The sequence below is a fragment of the Patagioenas fasciata genome, chromosome 5 (genome assembly GCF_037038585.1).
Source record: "Patagioenas fasciata isolate bPatFas1 chromosome 5, bPatFas1.hap1, whole genome shotgun sequence".
Lineage (NCBI taxonomy): Eukaryota > Metazoa > Chordata > Aves > Columbiformes > Columbidae > Patagioenas > Patagioenas fasciata.
Window position 1 is genome coordinate 47487466 of NC_092524.1, and position 14355 is coordinate 47501820.

Genomic DNA, 14355 nt, shown 5'->3' on the forward strand with positions numbered 1-14355 from the left:
CCCCTATCTTTCTACAGTGCAGCATTTCAGATGGAGAGCAGAGAGGACAGTACACCAAAAAGACCACCGAAGTTCCTCATGGAAATTAAACGTTTTCAATCTTTGGACCGAGAAAAAGCATCTGAGAAAAAAGGGGGGACAAAATCTACCCATCCATACTATTTCAAATTTCTGGTACATGCAGCCTCAGCGTTTTGCTGCAACAGTGTCCTACACCTAGAAGCAATCACCATCACCTTTAAATGGCCTTCGCAGCTTATTGTTATTTTTCTACCAAGTTCTCATGTTATTTCAGATCCAACACTCTTTCTAGCCATCACAGACCCTAAGAATATCAGCCTGAGATGGAACAGTTTCATTTGTAGAAAAAATATTCTAGGAGCGAGTTGATTCTTTCAGCAACCTTCAGAGTACTCATCAAGACAAAAAAACTGCAAAGAATATACTGTTTCCCTAGCAGGGAACAAAGGCAGCATGTGTTCTTTCAACTGAATTTATGTGAATATGGAGCGAAGAAATCCTATACAGCTCTATTCCTGTCTATTTAAGCCTAGAACACATCCCCTATTAGTAAGGTGATTCCTGATGAAGAAACTTAAGTACTAGTGGTCTTCCAGAAGCAGAAAACACATAGCAATTTCAAAAAGAGTGAAACAAGGGAAGAATAAAATTCTCCCTTGGACTGCCGCACCTTAGCACAGGTGATTTGGGAATCCAAGATTTCATCATACTGTAAATTAATACTACGACAAGTGAAGGTCATAATGTGAGCTTTGTAACCATTAGCTTGGAGCACAGTGATATGCAAATGCAGTGATTATTCTGCTTTTAGAGCCAAGTTTTCACAGTGTTGCACCTCAGCTAACAAATGGTGCCATGAGCACCAACTGCTATTATCTGCAATTCACATAACATGCTGATAATACAAAACTACCTCTGAAGGGAAGTCGAGTAGACAATTGCAACTTCAGGCTTCCAAAAGGAAGCAGAAAGACTAGTTCCATCTCAATGCTACATGAGTCAAGAAAAAGAGGAGCAAAATCCATGGGCAGTCTTCACACTATCAGGAGGCCTCAGATGTTAACACTGAACAAAATACTCCAGTTTACTGCCCGTGTGATACTCCTATACCTGGATTCCTGCAGACAAGCATTTGAAAACCCCAGATACTAGAAACATCTTCTAACTGGACAAGCTACTCAGCACGAGGAGGTATGTTTAAGAATTACCGTCTCCATTTGGACAGTTGCTCCATTTACAAAACACATAGGGCAATCAACAGGTCAATCAGACCAGAACACCAGCAGAAGTGCCTTTCATCCTGCCTACAAAATCCTACAAGCATTTAACTACATTGTACGACCAGACATTATTTTAAATTCAGTACGCATAAATAGATTCCAGGGTAATTGAGAGCTGTTAATCTTTCTGCTTATCCATGCCTCAAACAGACTGATAATGCTTCGGAGAGGTCGTGCTACAGAACACCCGTTTTCCAGAAAAGTCCAGTTGGGTATATTTTAAACAAAGCCAAAACCCATCAGACTCTTTCCTGGAAATCTAGCAAAGCCTGTCCCTTTTCACCCTTTTGTTTTCCAATAGTGAGTGAATATTAGGTTTTCCTGGAATCCTTCATTTCAAGGCTCTAACAAATTCCAAGGAATTTATTTACCCACCGTCAGAGAGAGCCCAAATACAGACCTGCTGTAAAGTTTGCTCTTTAAATTGGTTTGGTTACTTTCAGTTTCTAGTTCTGATGCACACACTAAGATTACAAAACTAAAGTGACAGAACAAATCCTTCCTGACACTACTGAAATAAAATGCCCTCCAAAACACACAAAAACTGAAGGTGAGGGTTTTTTGTGTTTAATACTACATTTTGGACCTAAGTCTATGTTATGCTTTTAAGGGCGATCACCTTCAGGAAACACACCCCAGAAAATTCACACACTTCAATTCCATGACTTTCAGGACAAGGTCATTCAGCCCTTTATGAAATACTTCCTCGCACTAAGTAGTTTTGTTTTGCTCACGAAGCAAGTCATCACACACTGTTCAGCTACACAGCTACTCCCACTGCCTCTGCTTTGAGCTTTTCACCTAAGCAATTTATGAACTATTTCAAAAACTAAAGCTAACTCTTTTGCTTGATACTTAAGGAAATCAGCATCACCTAGATAGCTCTTTGGAATAATAAAAATGTTACTTTCTACATGAACGTCACAAATCTGACAGTGACTAACCCATGACATCCACAGGGGTCCTCAGATTTGCATGTATTAATTAAAAAAAAAAGTGAGAGTTTCAAGCCTTTTCTGCACCCTAGTATCTGCATTTCCTTACCATAATAAAAGACAACTGGGCTGTCAGCCAGCAGCTTAAGAGATTCAAATATTTGAAAATCATGACAAACTGTTTCAAAACAAGTCACTGAGCACCCGTCCCGCATCAAAATAAAACCTGGCTCACACACTAGATGCACTGCAACGTGTTCTCAGCAATTCATTTGCAGGCAAACTAAGCTTTAAGCACCAAAGTGTGAGGGTAAGTACTGTATGTTCTAGACCTCACACTTTTCTATTAGTCTGATATTGGAAACAGCTATTCCAACCTAAGGACTAGAAATGTGATTTCGGGAAATACACTAGGCTGAGATTTTTTCAAACACCAAACCCTTCTTAAACAGGATTTCCTATTTTTCATTCTTACGCAATATTCACTGGCTTAGTCATGACAAGCCAGAACAAACAGTATGCTCAGATAAAAACCACTTCTTACTACACCCATCCACAGAGGTCCTAAGTACAAAACAAAACCAGAATGAATACATGCATTTCTTCCTGCAAGCCGTGACCAACACACAAACTCAAAGGGTTTCAGTTCATCTGTCTAGGAGATACCCAAAAGACATTTGCTTGACAAGTGTAAGATGCAATGCTAAAATTAATTTATAAAATACTTCGCAGCTAAATTCCTTTTAGAACTAGGATAATCAGTTGCCAACAAACTCTGTGCCTCAGTGCCCTCTCTGACAGTCTTTTGAGAAAGCCCAATATCAATAACGTATTCCCAAGTCAGACCTACTACCTGAGGTCTTCCTTTTGTACGCTCTCACATAGGAGTCATGAGTGCTCCCACAGAAGACTTACTGTAGGTAGTCTTGCACCTTACACACTGGTAATAGAATAAGCATTTCACAGGACCTGTGACACAGAAATACAGTAACTACAGGACAGAGTTACTGCACCAACACTTCAGTTACCACTTTATAATCCCCAAGTACCATGAGTACAGACCAACATTTAAACCTTTACTCAAATGTCTTGGTAGATTTCTGCAAATGTTTGACTGTTCTCTACTATATCAGTTTCCAGTTTACATACAGAAAAATGCAAGAGTGTCATATTCTCAGGTGACATTAGCTCAAATGACATCAACAAACATTTGTAACTCATCGGAGTTACAAACTGAGATTTAGCCAGCAATTGTTATTCAGATATTGTAATTGTTAAAAAGGATCCAATGTTTTGTTTCTGGATTCCCAAACTGAGTTTCAGAAATAACGTAAATGTAAGCATCTATACATTTAACCAATATGAAATACCGATTCCTCGTTAAACTCCTATGAGAATGTTTCTATTTTAGAATTAGGTGTCTTACTATGAATCAGCTTAATTCTACCTCATGATGCTCACACAAAGAAGCTACTGTGAAGTCATTTTAGGCACTGATTAGTTTGCTGCATCTTAACTAATGTACTGTAACATGACATGCACTTTACTCCAGTGCTGCCTCCAAAGTAGCCTCTATTCCCCCCTATGGTTATTTGTTTGCATTAGTGAGATGCTTCTCTTCCACCCCTCCATTTTCTGCCAGCCAACTGCTTGTGTTGCAGGACAAGAGAACCAGAAACCAGCACCTGGAAAACAAATTCCCCTAGTGCCTTATATGCCAGATCAATGCCCCAAAGTGGCTGAGAAAAACAGAACCCCCATCAGAAAGAATAAGCCAATTCACCCCACTTTTGGAGCAAAACTCAGTATGCTAAGAGGGCTCACACTAAGAGTTTGCAGGAAATGGGCTGTGAACTGCAAGATTAAATGGTAGCTTTCTTAACAGTAAATAATTCCTGTGGGGAATAAAGGCCTCAAAATCTTTAACAACTACTCAAATTTAATGTTACCTATTCCAGACTAACTGCTGGGATAGGCAAGACTTTTCACCTGGTAACAACAGTTTTCATGAATAGGTCTTACTATGAATTAGTTATTTTTAATTTCTATCAGTGAGCCAGGAGCCAGTACCTCAGATTACTTACCAGCTAACATGCTAGTGTTCTGGATTCTGTATGAATTTAAAGTAACCCAGCCTGTGCTCTGGTTTTCAACCATGAGCTTTTCTTTGCAACTACTTAAGCTAAAGAGAATAAAAAGCATGCTTCCAAAACAAAACACAGCCATCAGAGCAGCCTCCCATTGCTGTCAAACTCAAACCAGATACTTTGATAAGCATTTCTTCAGCTGCTGATGCTGGCATACGCAGTCTCTCTCTCTCCAAACCCTTGTTTCTGCTGCTGGGGCATCTCTCAGCACATTGCTAGAATTGTTGATGCAGTTTTGCAGTGAACCAGATCAGGGAACTGCTCTGCCAAAAAATAATCCAACTAAAAGAAACATAATTTTGTCGCAGTACTAGCATAACATTTGGGGCATTCAGAAGACAAGGAAAACTGCAAAAAAAAAATGAATACTACTGCTGGCCAAAGAAATTATCAAACTGTGGCTTCAGCCACATCATTTCCCACTGAACATTATTTCCCAGTGTTTACCTTTTGTTCTTCTCTTTCTGTTGCATTTTGACACTTCTCAATCTTCCACTGCCGCATAAAATCTCGCAGGTATCCAAAGAGAGTGAGAACACCATAGCCTACATAGGTCAGCACAGCAACCAGCATTGGTGTTTCTTCAAAAGCTTCATTGAAAGGTCTTTTGTATAATCCTCCATTGTGCACGATATGATTTATCTATAACAGAAATTTAAAGAGAGGCATTTGTGAGATACTAATTTAAGAAATGTCCGATAGGCATTTCAGAGTATTCCCTGGCCCTGGGACCAGTTACAAACTCTGCATTCCCCCTGCACAGCTCCAAATATTTCCAGCTCGGTTCAGTCATTACTGACAAATAATGTCACTCTCCATGTATGAGGCTGCTAAGTAGCTGATATAACCAAACTCGCAGTTATCAATTTAGTGCAGTTTAATCTAACATCTAATTAAAATTCTTTAGCTTGCAAAACTACATAGAGGGTATTGCTTAGAGCCAGGCAAATCAAAATGAAAAAAAATGCCTTTCCCCTTCCCCAAGAACTAGCTAGGCACAAATAACAGAACAGCGAGGCTTCCCAGACTTACTACAGGGAAAAATGAAACAGAAATTAATAGTTTTATTAAGCTAAAGAGTGTATTCTTAAGATTATGAGGACTGAAAATTAACTGAAAATATGAGAATGGACTTGACTTTGGAAGCCTATGCTACTGTAACAAAACAAACGTAATCTATGTGTCTCCATGGCAGTTAGCCTAAAGATGCTGATGTAAACACTGTATTCATCCACGAGGTGGACATGACACCACAGACAAAACAGTCATTGTATACAGAGTCTCAACACTGCATGAATGTCAGCACACAGAACAAAGCAAGGCTTTCTGCTTAAAAACCACACTAAAAGTCATATTGTACCTACACACCATCCCGTGAAGATAAGAGCACGAGTAGTTGTATAATACATGTGCATGTCTGTCTCAAGTATGATTTCCACAATACATAATATTTGTGACTACTACAGAAAAACTTGACAGCTACAAGGCAAGGCCTCATTCAACGTAACACTGGGGTGAAAAACATCATGGTTTTAACTAGACTATTTCTCCAAAGAATTAAGTTAAAGATCAGATCTCAAAACTCAACATCTCAAAACAAAGAAACCCAGCCATTGGATGCAAACTGCTATCTGTACTCCTGGAAGTTGTAAAATAGTTTCCATACTATAGAATACCTATGTGTGAAAGCACACTGTCCAAGACATAGATCCCCTATCTCTATCATCAAAGGTGTCAAGTCTTACTCCTTGCAGAATAAATTTATTTTTGCCAGTACTTCTAGCTTTACCTAATAGGTTGTAATTTTCCTAATCTTAACTGATTAACACACAATTCTGTAACTCTGGTATCCAAATATGTTATAATGGATGTTGTCAGATGTGCATGGCACCAGCTACAAGACAAGAAGGAAACCAATATGTTTCAATAAATGCCTATATTAATAATAACACCACACTGAAAAGAGGGCTAGGACAAAGATATATCTAGGATGTTGCTTAGATTTCTCTGGACTGCATTCAAACTGCAGTTTATAGCCAGATGTAATAAAAAAAGCATTTAAAAAATATTCTAATCAAAGAAACATCAACACCTAGGAAAGCAGTTAATCCTAAGTATATCAAAAAAGGCCAACAGCAAAGAATCAATGAGGAGTAGGGACCAGGACACAGAACAAAACTCCTGTGGCATCCACACCATCATATGGGAAAGGAAGCCAGAGTTCTAGTAACCTCTGTAGCAGCCAATGGATCAATAGAAGCACACATACTTGCTGGCCTCACCAGACACTGCATTATCTGAAAATGGCACCTGCTCATCTCAGATGCTGGAACAAGTCTGTATTTTAAGCCCACTGTTAATAATTTCAACTTTTCAAAGGCCAGGGTCCACTCTTAATATATAATTACACTATAGCTATGCAGTCACCAAGTATAAAATGCACCATAACCTTCCTCTTGATACTCATTTACACCTCTTCCATTTTGCTGACAAGAACATCCAGACAGCTGAAGAGCAAAAACACAGTTTCAACCAAAGTAAATCCTTTATTTGGTCACTGTAGTTGCAGAGGAATTAGAATTGGTGCAAGTGTGGAAATAAAAAAGCAAAGACACAGCAGGAACTTCTCTTTTAGGAACAGCACTTACCCCAGATGCAGATAACTGATGTGCAGTTCTTTCAGACCACGTTTAACAGTGAAGTATTTTTTAAAACATACTGGTGACTTAGGTTAGAAAATTACCATGATTTGAAATAGGTGTACCAACACTTGCTTACCACATTTCAGCTCAGATTATGGCAATTTAGGGCTTTAATAAAGGCCACAGTTTCATACAGTTTTCTTCAGAAGCAGTGCCAGGCAGGAGAGCTGCCCCTGCCCCACTTGCTCCCACTTCGAGCTGCCTGCATCACCCTCTGGCCTGCACAACAATGGGTAATTTAATCACAGCATCCCTCCAACACAGAACTGATCCAAGTTGGAAATACAATGATTTGCAGAAGGTTATTTATTAGACACTAAGAGATTTTACAGCACCTATATAGATCTCAGCAAACAAGAACCAACAGCTGTTGGGGAGAGAGGAGGAGCAGCAGCACCCTGACAATAAACAGACTCCATGAGCAGCCAAGGCTGCAAAGGAAAAAACATGAAAGCTTCCTCTTCTCTATTACTTTTGAGATTGCTTAACTGCATCCCTATGGCTCCAGTTCACAAAACCATATATTTTTATTGCATCCAGATCTGAACATTAAAGCTCCAGTTACTACAATTCCAGTCTGATGAATTCAAGTTGAATTCTATGTCCTCACATTGCCAGACCAGGCTGCGAAGAGCAGCTACTCAGAAGCAGGCACACAATGTACCTGCTACCTGTGGCTGTCTACTAGTAGCTGTTTTCTGGACAAAGAGGTAGACAATGGGTAGTGACTACTTCTCAAATTACCTAGTATCTAATAAATATAGATCACATCAAAGTTTTTGATGTCATTGCCAGGTAACTCAAACTTCATCTGGAAAAGATGAAAGCCTACTTCCTAAGGGTATGGATCTGAGGTTAACTAATATCAAAAAATAGCTACTGAAAAAAAACCAAAAAAACAAAACAAACCTACATAGAATTTTACTCAGAAAAAAACACACTTTTTTTTTTTTACCCCCAGGTCTTTAGAGGTACCTCTGCTTGTGTCAACTGCTAAAATTAAACAAGTTAATCCACATGGTCAAAAATGACATTTCATGGAGAAATGCCCCTTTGGGAAATACCTGTATTGATTCAACACATACTCCAATTGATTTTACCTCCCACTGTTCTTTTACCAATGTGCTTATATGTCCTTATGCTCTGTCAGCTACCATGTAAGCTGAGAAGCTTCTATGCCATCCTATCTGAATTAAATGTTAAAGAAATACGCTTGAATGCAACTCCACGGACTTTTCATGAAGCATAGGATGACTATAAATACATTATAGTATTCCCTATAGAAGAGACATTTGCAGCCATGTTTTAGATACAAGCCTATGCCTCTTCCGAAGAATGCCTTATGAATCTGCATGTCAGCCTTCCAATGAAAAGTTATATGCTGCGAGCTCCATGCCTGTTGCTGAAGAGCAGAAAGTTCAGTTTCAGAGATGAAAGAAGGTGGGTATAGTTAGTGACTCATTTACTTTCCTGGGGGCAGAATGCAGTACTAAAACTTTTATGGTTTCAACAAGTATTATGATGACAAAGTGAGCCCTGACCTTTGAACTAGAACATATTATGCATCTAAGTGGAGACTACAAAGAATAGTCAGGGTTCACCTAAGCACTAGGTTCAATAAAGCAGGTGTATGCTCACCTACACCTCTCTCCTGTACTGCCCAGACCACAAGTACAAGAAGAGCACCATCGCATTAAGAAACCCAAATGCAGAAGGAAAATCAGAGCACCAGCTACTGGTTACGGAATCCAGCAAAGAGACAGCATTCTGAATCAGCCACAGGTAATGCCTGTGTCGGGCCAAGCTTCTGGGGAAATAAATAAATCACACAAAACAGAATTGTAACCATTACTGAGCAGCAGCAGCATTCAGCTACAGCTGGAAAGGATTGTACTGGTCTGAGCAGAACACATTGGAGAGTCTGATTACCATAATTCCCCCAGTCTGATAACAAACAGATCCAATTCACAAGACAGTACAAAACTGACTTCAAATTTAGTTCATCCTGCAAATTACAACCATAACTAGCTGACAGCACCTCTGGTACTGACAGAGGATAGGACTGCAGGCAGATATGCGTGCAGTACAACCACACTTAAGATGATGTTCTTGCCCAACTACTGCACAATGTTACGCTTTAAAGAACATATTGGCCTCCAGACAGCATCAGATATTGCAGTGCCTTAAGGTCATGTACTATCAGCATGAAACTCCAGCTCCACAGACAGAAAAGGTATTTCTGCCTATCCTGAGTTCAAATTCTTTAATTACTTACATGGAAAACATCTCGCAGGTAATACCCTTACACTCCCATCTTTGCAGTTACCTTAGCATGATTACAGGTCACCTGGTATTAGGGACAGAATAGTGTAATCTAAACAAAAACATTTCCCATTTAAGCCACCCCACTGATGGTAAATTCACACTGGATTGTATCTAAACACACACTTTGATTACAACCTCTGCTATCCTACTACATGTGAAGACAAATCCTTTATCAGAGCACAGAAAAAAAATGCAATTCATCAACAGCAGTTAGCAGTAAAATTGCTTTTACTAGTACCCTTCTCCATTTTACCTTCTCTAAATTTTGACAGTAGGATCTTCAGAGAAGGACCACCGTATCTCACCCTATCATAGATTTACAAAGAAGATAAAACAAAACTAGCAAGCAGATACAGATTTTAGCATTAATTATGCTTTCACTGCCAACCCCCAAAACAGATCATGTATGAAACTGGCATTATTCTGAACCTGAATTTATTTTAATTCAAAACTTATTTCTCAAAACCAACAGGAAAAAGGGATTTCAGTATATTTGCTATATCTGTGCCAGCAGCAAACTCAGATAAGAACTCATCATAACCCAAGTCAGCATGACAGAAATCAGCAGATGCAAAGGAACACATGAGAAACCAAAGACTCTCAGACCAAAGTGTATGACACCATGCTTAACTTCCAAGAGCTTGGAGGAGGAGTTTCACGAGAAGACAAAAGCCATGCTTAAACAGGAACATGCTGCTGCCCCAGGAAAACCTCACACTCTGTATTAGAGATGCTGGTGTTTCTCCTGGCAGCATGAAATAAAAAGTCAGACGAACCTGGTAGACTTCATACAAACACCTTAAAAGCATTATTTATGTTGGAACACAACTTCACTAAATTCTTACAATTTAGTAGCTTCTTGTTGCCACATACCACACATACTGCAGTTTTAATAGCAGCTCTGTGGCTTTTGTTTTTTTGTTTAATAACACAATATGGAAGAGTTGTGCTTTGTCAAAGATTCCTGCCAACTACAGGGAATAAATGGAAACACTCAAAAGCAGTCACGTTCATTCTAAAGGATCAAGGGAATCAGCACTACAGAAACTACAGCAATGCAAGTGAATGCCACACAGGCAGCTTTTCTAAGGTTTTAAGGTATTCTATGGTATTTTTTCTGTCACCTCCAGCCCTTTTCCTTGTGCTGTTTTATTCTCAGACTGCTGCATGGGTAAAAAGACCAGGAGGTATTTACTGCAGAAATTAGAATGGATTTCAATCACATTTTAAGGTTAAAAAAAAAACACACACCAAAAAAAAACAACACAGGAGGGAAACTTGTTGTACAAAACTTTAGCACTCCATTGTATTCCTAATTAAATATTTGTTTTGATCTGCAACTATTTACTCCCAACAAATTTGTCAGTCCTTTGCTAACCAAGATGCACTTGCCACATCTACACAAACAGTACAAATATTCACACATGTTCACAGTTTAAATGTTCTTTGCTTTGTTAGACAAGTGGATGATTAAATTAAGTTCTTTTTTGTGTTTAGTATGGAACTAATTTTAACCCTACTGAGAATATACTTTCTTCTGCCAGTTTACCTTAAATTACCTTAAACCCAGTATGTTACCCTATCTAGTATGTTCAATTGATTTTAGGTGTGCAGCATTTTGACAAAGAATGCCTTAAATACATTTAGTAAGTAAGTGAGCAGTTTACAATAAAGATTTCTGAAGACAGCACAAGTCTGTAGAGGTTCACTAACAATTTAATATCTAGGATCTTAGCTATCTCTGAAAACATTCTTGAAGTACTTTAGAATTGGCTCTCACTCTTTTTCAGACATTAAACCTCACCACTTCCTAAATTTTTCATCTCCTGCCTTCTCAACTATAAGTATTCTTCAAGACTACACTTCTCAACTAAAAATGGTTCTTTTTCTAGGAGTGATTTCTTAATAAAGGCCAAAGTATAAAAAAAATATATTAAGTTACTACAGAGTGTCCAGAAGAGGGCTATGAAGTTGGTGAAGGCTTTGGAGAGGAAGCCTTATGAGGAGCAGCTAAAGTCACTTGGTTTGTTCAGTTTGAAGAAGAGGAGACTAAGAGGAGACCTCACTGCAGTCTAGAGCTTCCTCACAAGGGGAAGGAGGAAAGGCAGGCACTGAATTCTTCCCTCTGGTGACCAATGACAGAACCCAAGGGAATGGCATGAAGATGTGCCAGGGGAGGTTTGGGTTGGACATGAGGAAAAGGTTCTTCACCCAGAGGGTGGTGGAGCACTGGAACAGGCTCCCCAGGGAGGTGTCACAGCCCCAAGCCTGACACTGTTCAATAAGAGACTGGACAACGTCCTGACACATACAGTGTGTGAACTGTGGGGTTGTCATATGCTTGTGGGTCCCTTCCAACTCAGGACATTCTATGATTCTAAAAAAATTAAAACCTCATTGCAGCTGAGCCAGTATTTTATGCTCTTCCTAGAGAAACTGAAGTCAGATAATTAAGCTTTTCTCCCAAAGAAATTCAGCAAAACAACATTTCTGAGGTACAATTAGGACAGGAAAACACAACATTACATCACTCAAGTAGTTACAATAACAAAAAATGAACTTGCTTATATTTATAAAAATTTATGATTTATCACCAGCCAACTTTGAAAAGACAGCCCCAATATAATTGAAAGATTTTAAGAAGTCAGTCTGGATAACATGTTAGTAGCACATATTCAAATCTAAGTGAAGCCAGTCACATCAGTAGATACCACGGGTGTTTGCTTTCATATTGGTACAGATACACAAACTCTCAACAAGTACAACACTAGCACTACATCTACTAATTTAAGATGATGGTGTCTAATATTCATTTAGTCAGATGCAATGTTGTATAGCTATTCCTTCTACAAAGCCTTATAGTCTTTTATAACTAATTTTGGTATTAGAAAAGTATCATCATGCACAGGTATGCTTTTTCAGAAATAGAGTTTTGTCAATTAAAACACCTGAAGGAGATCATAGCCTTTTCTAGGTCAGACAGTTTTCTACTCTTCAGTTTTATGTTACTGACACAACAAATGCAGTCAATCAAAAAGTCAAGCAAGAGGCAGAAGGTAATAACTTCGTTCCTCAGGTCTGATGCAAGCCTCAGAGTACATACCATAAGCCTCGAGGCACACATTTTTACAAGGGTTCAAGGATTAAACACTTATGTCTAAACCTAGGCAAAGTCTCCTGCAACTCACAAGTTTCTCTCTATATCCATGGAATAACCAAGGTTGGAATGGACTTCCAGTGGTCATGATGTCCAACTCCCAGCTCAAAGTAGGTCTAATTACAGCAGGTTGCCAAAGGCCGCTTCCAGTCTAGTCTTGAATACCTCCAAGGATGGAGAGTCTACAATCTCTCTGGGTAACTTCTTCCAGTATTTTAGCACCCTCACGGAAAAATTATTTTCTCTGTATGTAATCAGAATTTCCCATATTTTTCCAAATTACATCTGTTGCCTCTCATCCTTGTTGCCATGCACCTCCAAAAGTCTGGCTCCTTCTTCTCTGTAACCTCCAGCCAGCTAGCTGAGCCTTTTCCTCCTAAGGCTGAGCCAATCCAGCTCTCTCAGTCTCTCCTCATACCTCAGGGGCTTCAGCCTCTTCTGCTTCTCGCTGGCCCTCTGCTGGATTCAGATTCATGTGGCTATGCCAGCATCTTTCTGGGAAGCTCAAAACTGGACACAATACTCATGATAGTCTCATGAATGCTGAGAAATGGGGAACAATCACTTCCTTGGGATTAAGATCATGAGAGCTGGTTCTTTGGGATCTTTTTCTTTGTTGTTGTTTTCATGAGAACTATTTGCATTTAAAATTTGCACACAGACATGGAAAAAAAACCCAAAGAATTATGTACTCTAATTCCTTTTTATACCAGTAGATAGGGCAGTTACGTAGCATCTTTATCTTAGCTTTAATCTCAAATAAGGGCTTATTCACATCGCTGTTATCATTAACTCACTAACAAAAAAAATTCCAGTATTTGTTGCACTCATCCTCATAAGCGTGTTCTCCAAAAGAAGTCACACTAACCTGAATTTCAGCAAAAGCACCTATAAAAATCAAGATGAAGCCATCATTCCCCTGCACCATCTCACAATGAGCCTGCAAGTAACAAGACTGTTCTCTTTAAAAAAAAGTCAAACACAAATCACAGGACCAGGACCATACAAGCTGTTTCAAGCATGTACACACCAGAGCTTTCAGGAAATTAAAAAAAAAAAAAAAGAAAAATCTCTAGTGACCATTTTAATATGTGTAAGAATTCAGGGCCTTGTATCAGTTTTAAAGGAATGCAAATCCCACAGTCATCCCACTCTCTTCAACCAAACTATTCCTTGTCTTCCTGAGGAAGTAGTATGAGACCTTGTTTACAAAAGCATGTATGCAATAAAACATTCTAGAAACATCAGGGAAATTAAAATCTGTTTATATAATTCCAGCTCCTATATAACTGAGATGCCATGCACAGTAGAAATGAAGGACTTGGTATCTAAAACTTATATTCCATTTTCTTTTTAGTTTGAGATTATTTCTTCCTCAACTTCTGGAGGCATAACAGAAGCCATTCTAAAGTGAGAAGCTCAATTAAGGAGTCAAAAAACACAAATTCAACACATGGTAAGCATTAACATGCTTCCCTTCTCCTGTGTAAAGCCAGAACAACCACAATTCAAAAGCCAAAAGGCCAAACAAGTAGCTATATCTTTAGCAGTTCTAAGTTTCCACCACCGATGCTACTTGAGAAAGCTGTAGATGGCTTAGACTCCTGGCCACTTCTTCAGTAATGTTCTAACTTTCAGACCCTCATTTTGAAAGTTACCAATTTGGACCACATAAAATTATGGAGAAAAGAATGCAAGACCTGTAACTTTAAATCTGTGCTTGATTAGCAAGCAGCTGCCAGAAGGATCTAAAACTTTCTTATTCTCATCTTACATCCTCTGACCATG

General features: G+C 38.9%; 1 protein-coding gene across 2 annotated transcripts in view; it reads right to left on the reverse strand.

Moving 5' to 3' along the window:
- SPTLC2 (serine palmitoyltransferase long chain base subunit 2) overlaps positions 1 to 14355 on the reverse strand; it is a 73195-nt gene that overhangs the window by 57030 nt on the left and 1810 nt on the right. For both annotated transcript variants that reach the window (XM_065839117.2, XM_065839118.2), the window contains exon 2: positions 4831 to 5025. In XM_065839117.2, the coding sequence (XP_065695189.1) occupies positions 4831 to 5025 (195 nt within the window). The remainder of the gene's footprint in view (positions 1 to 4830; positions 5026 to 14355) is intronic.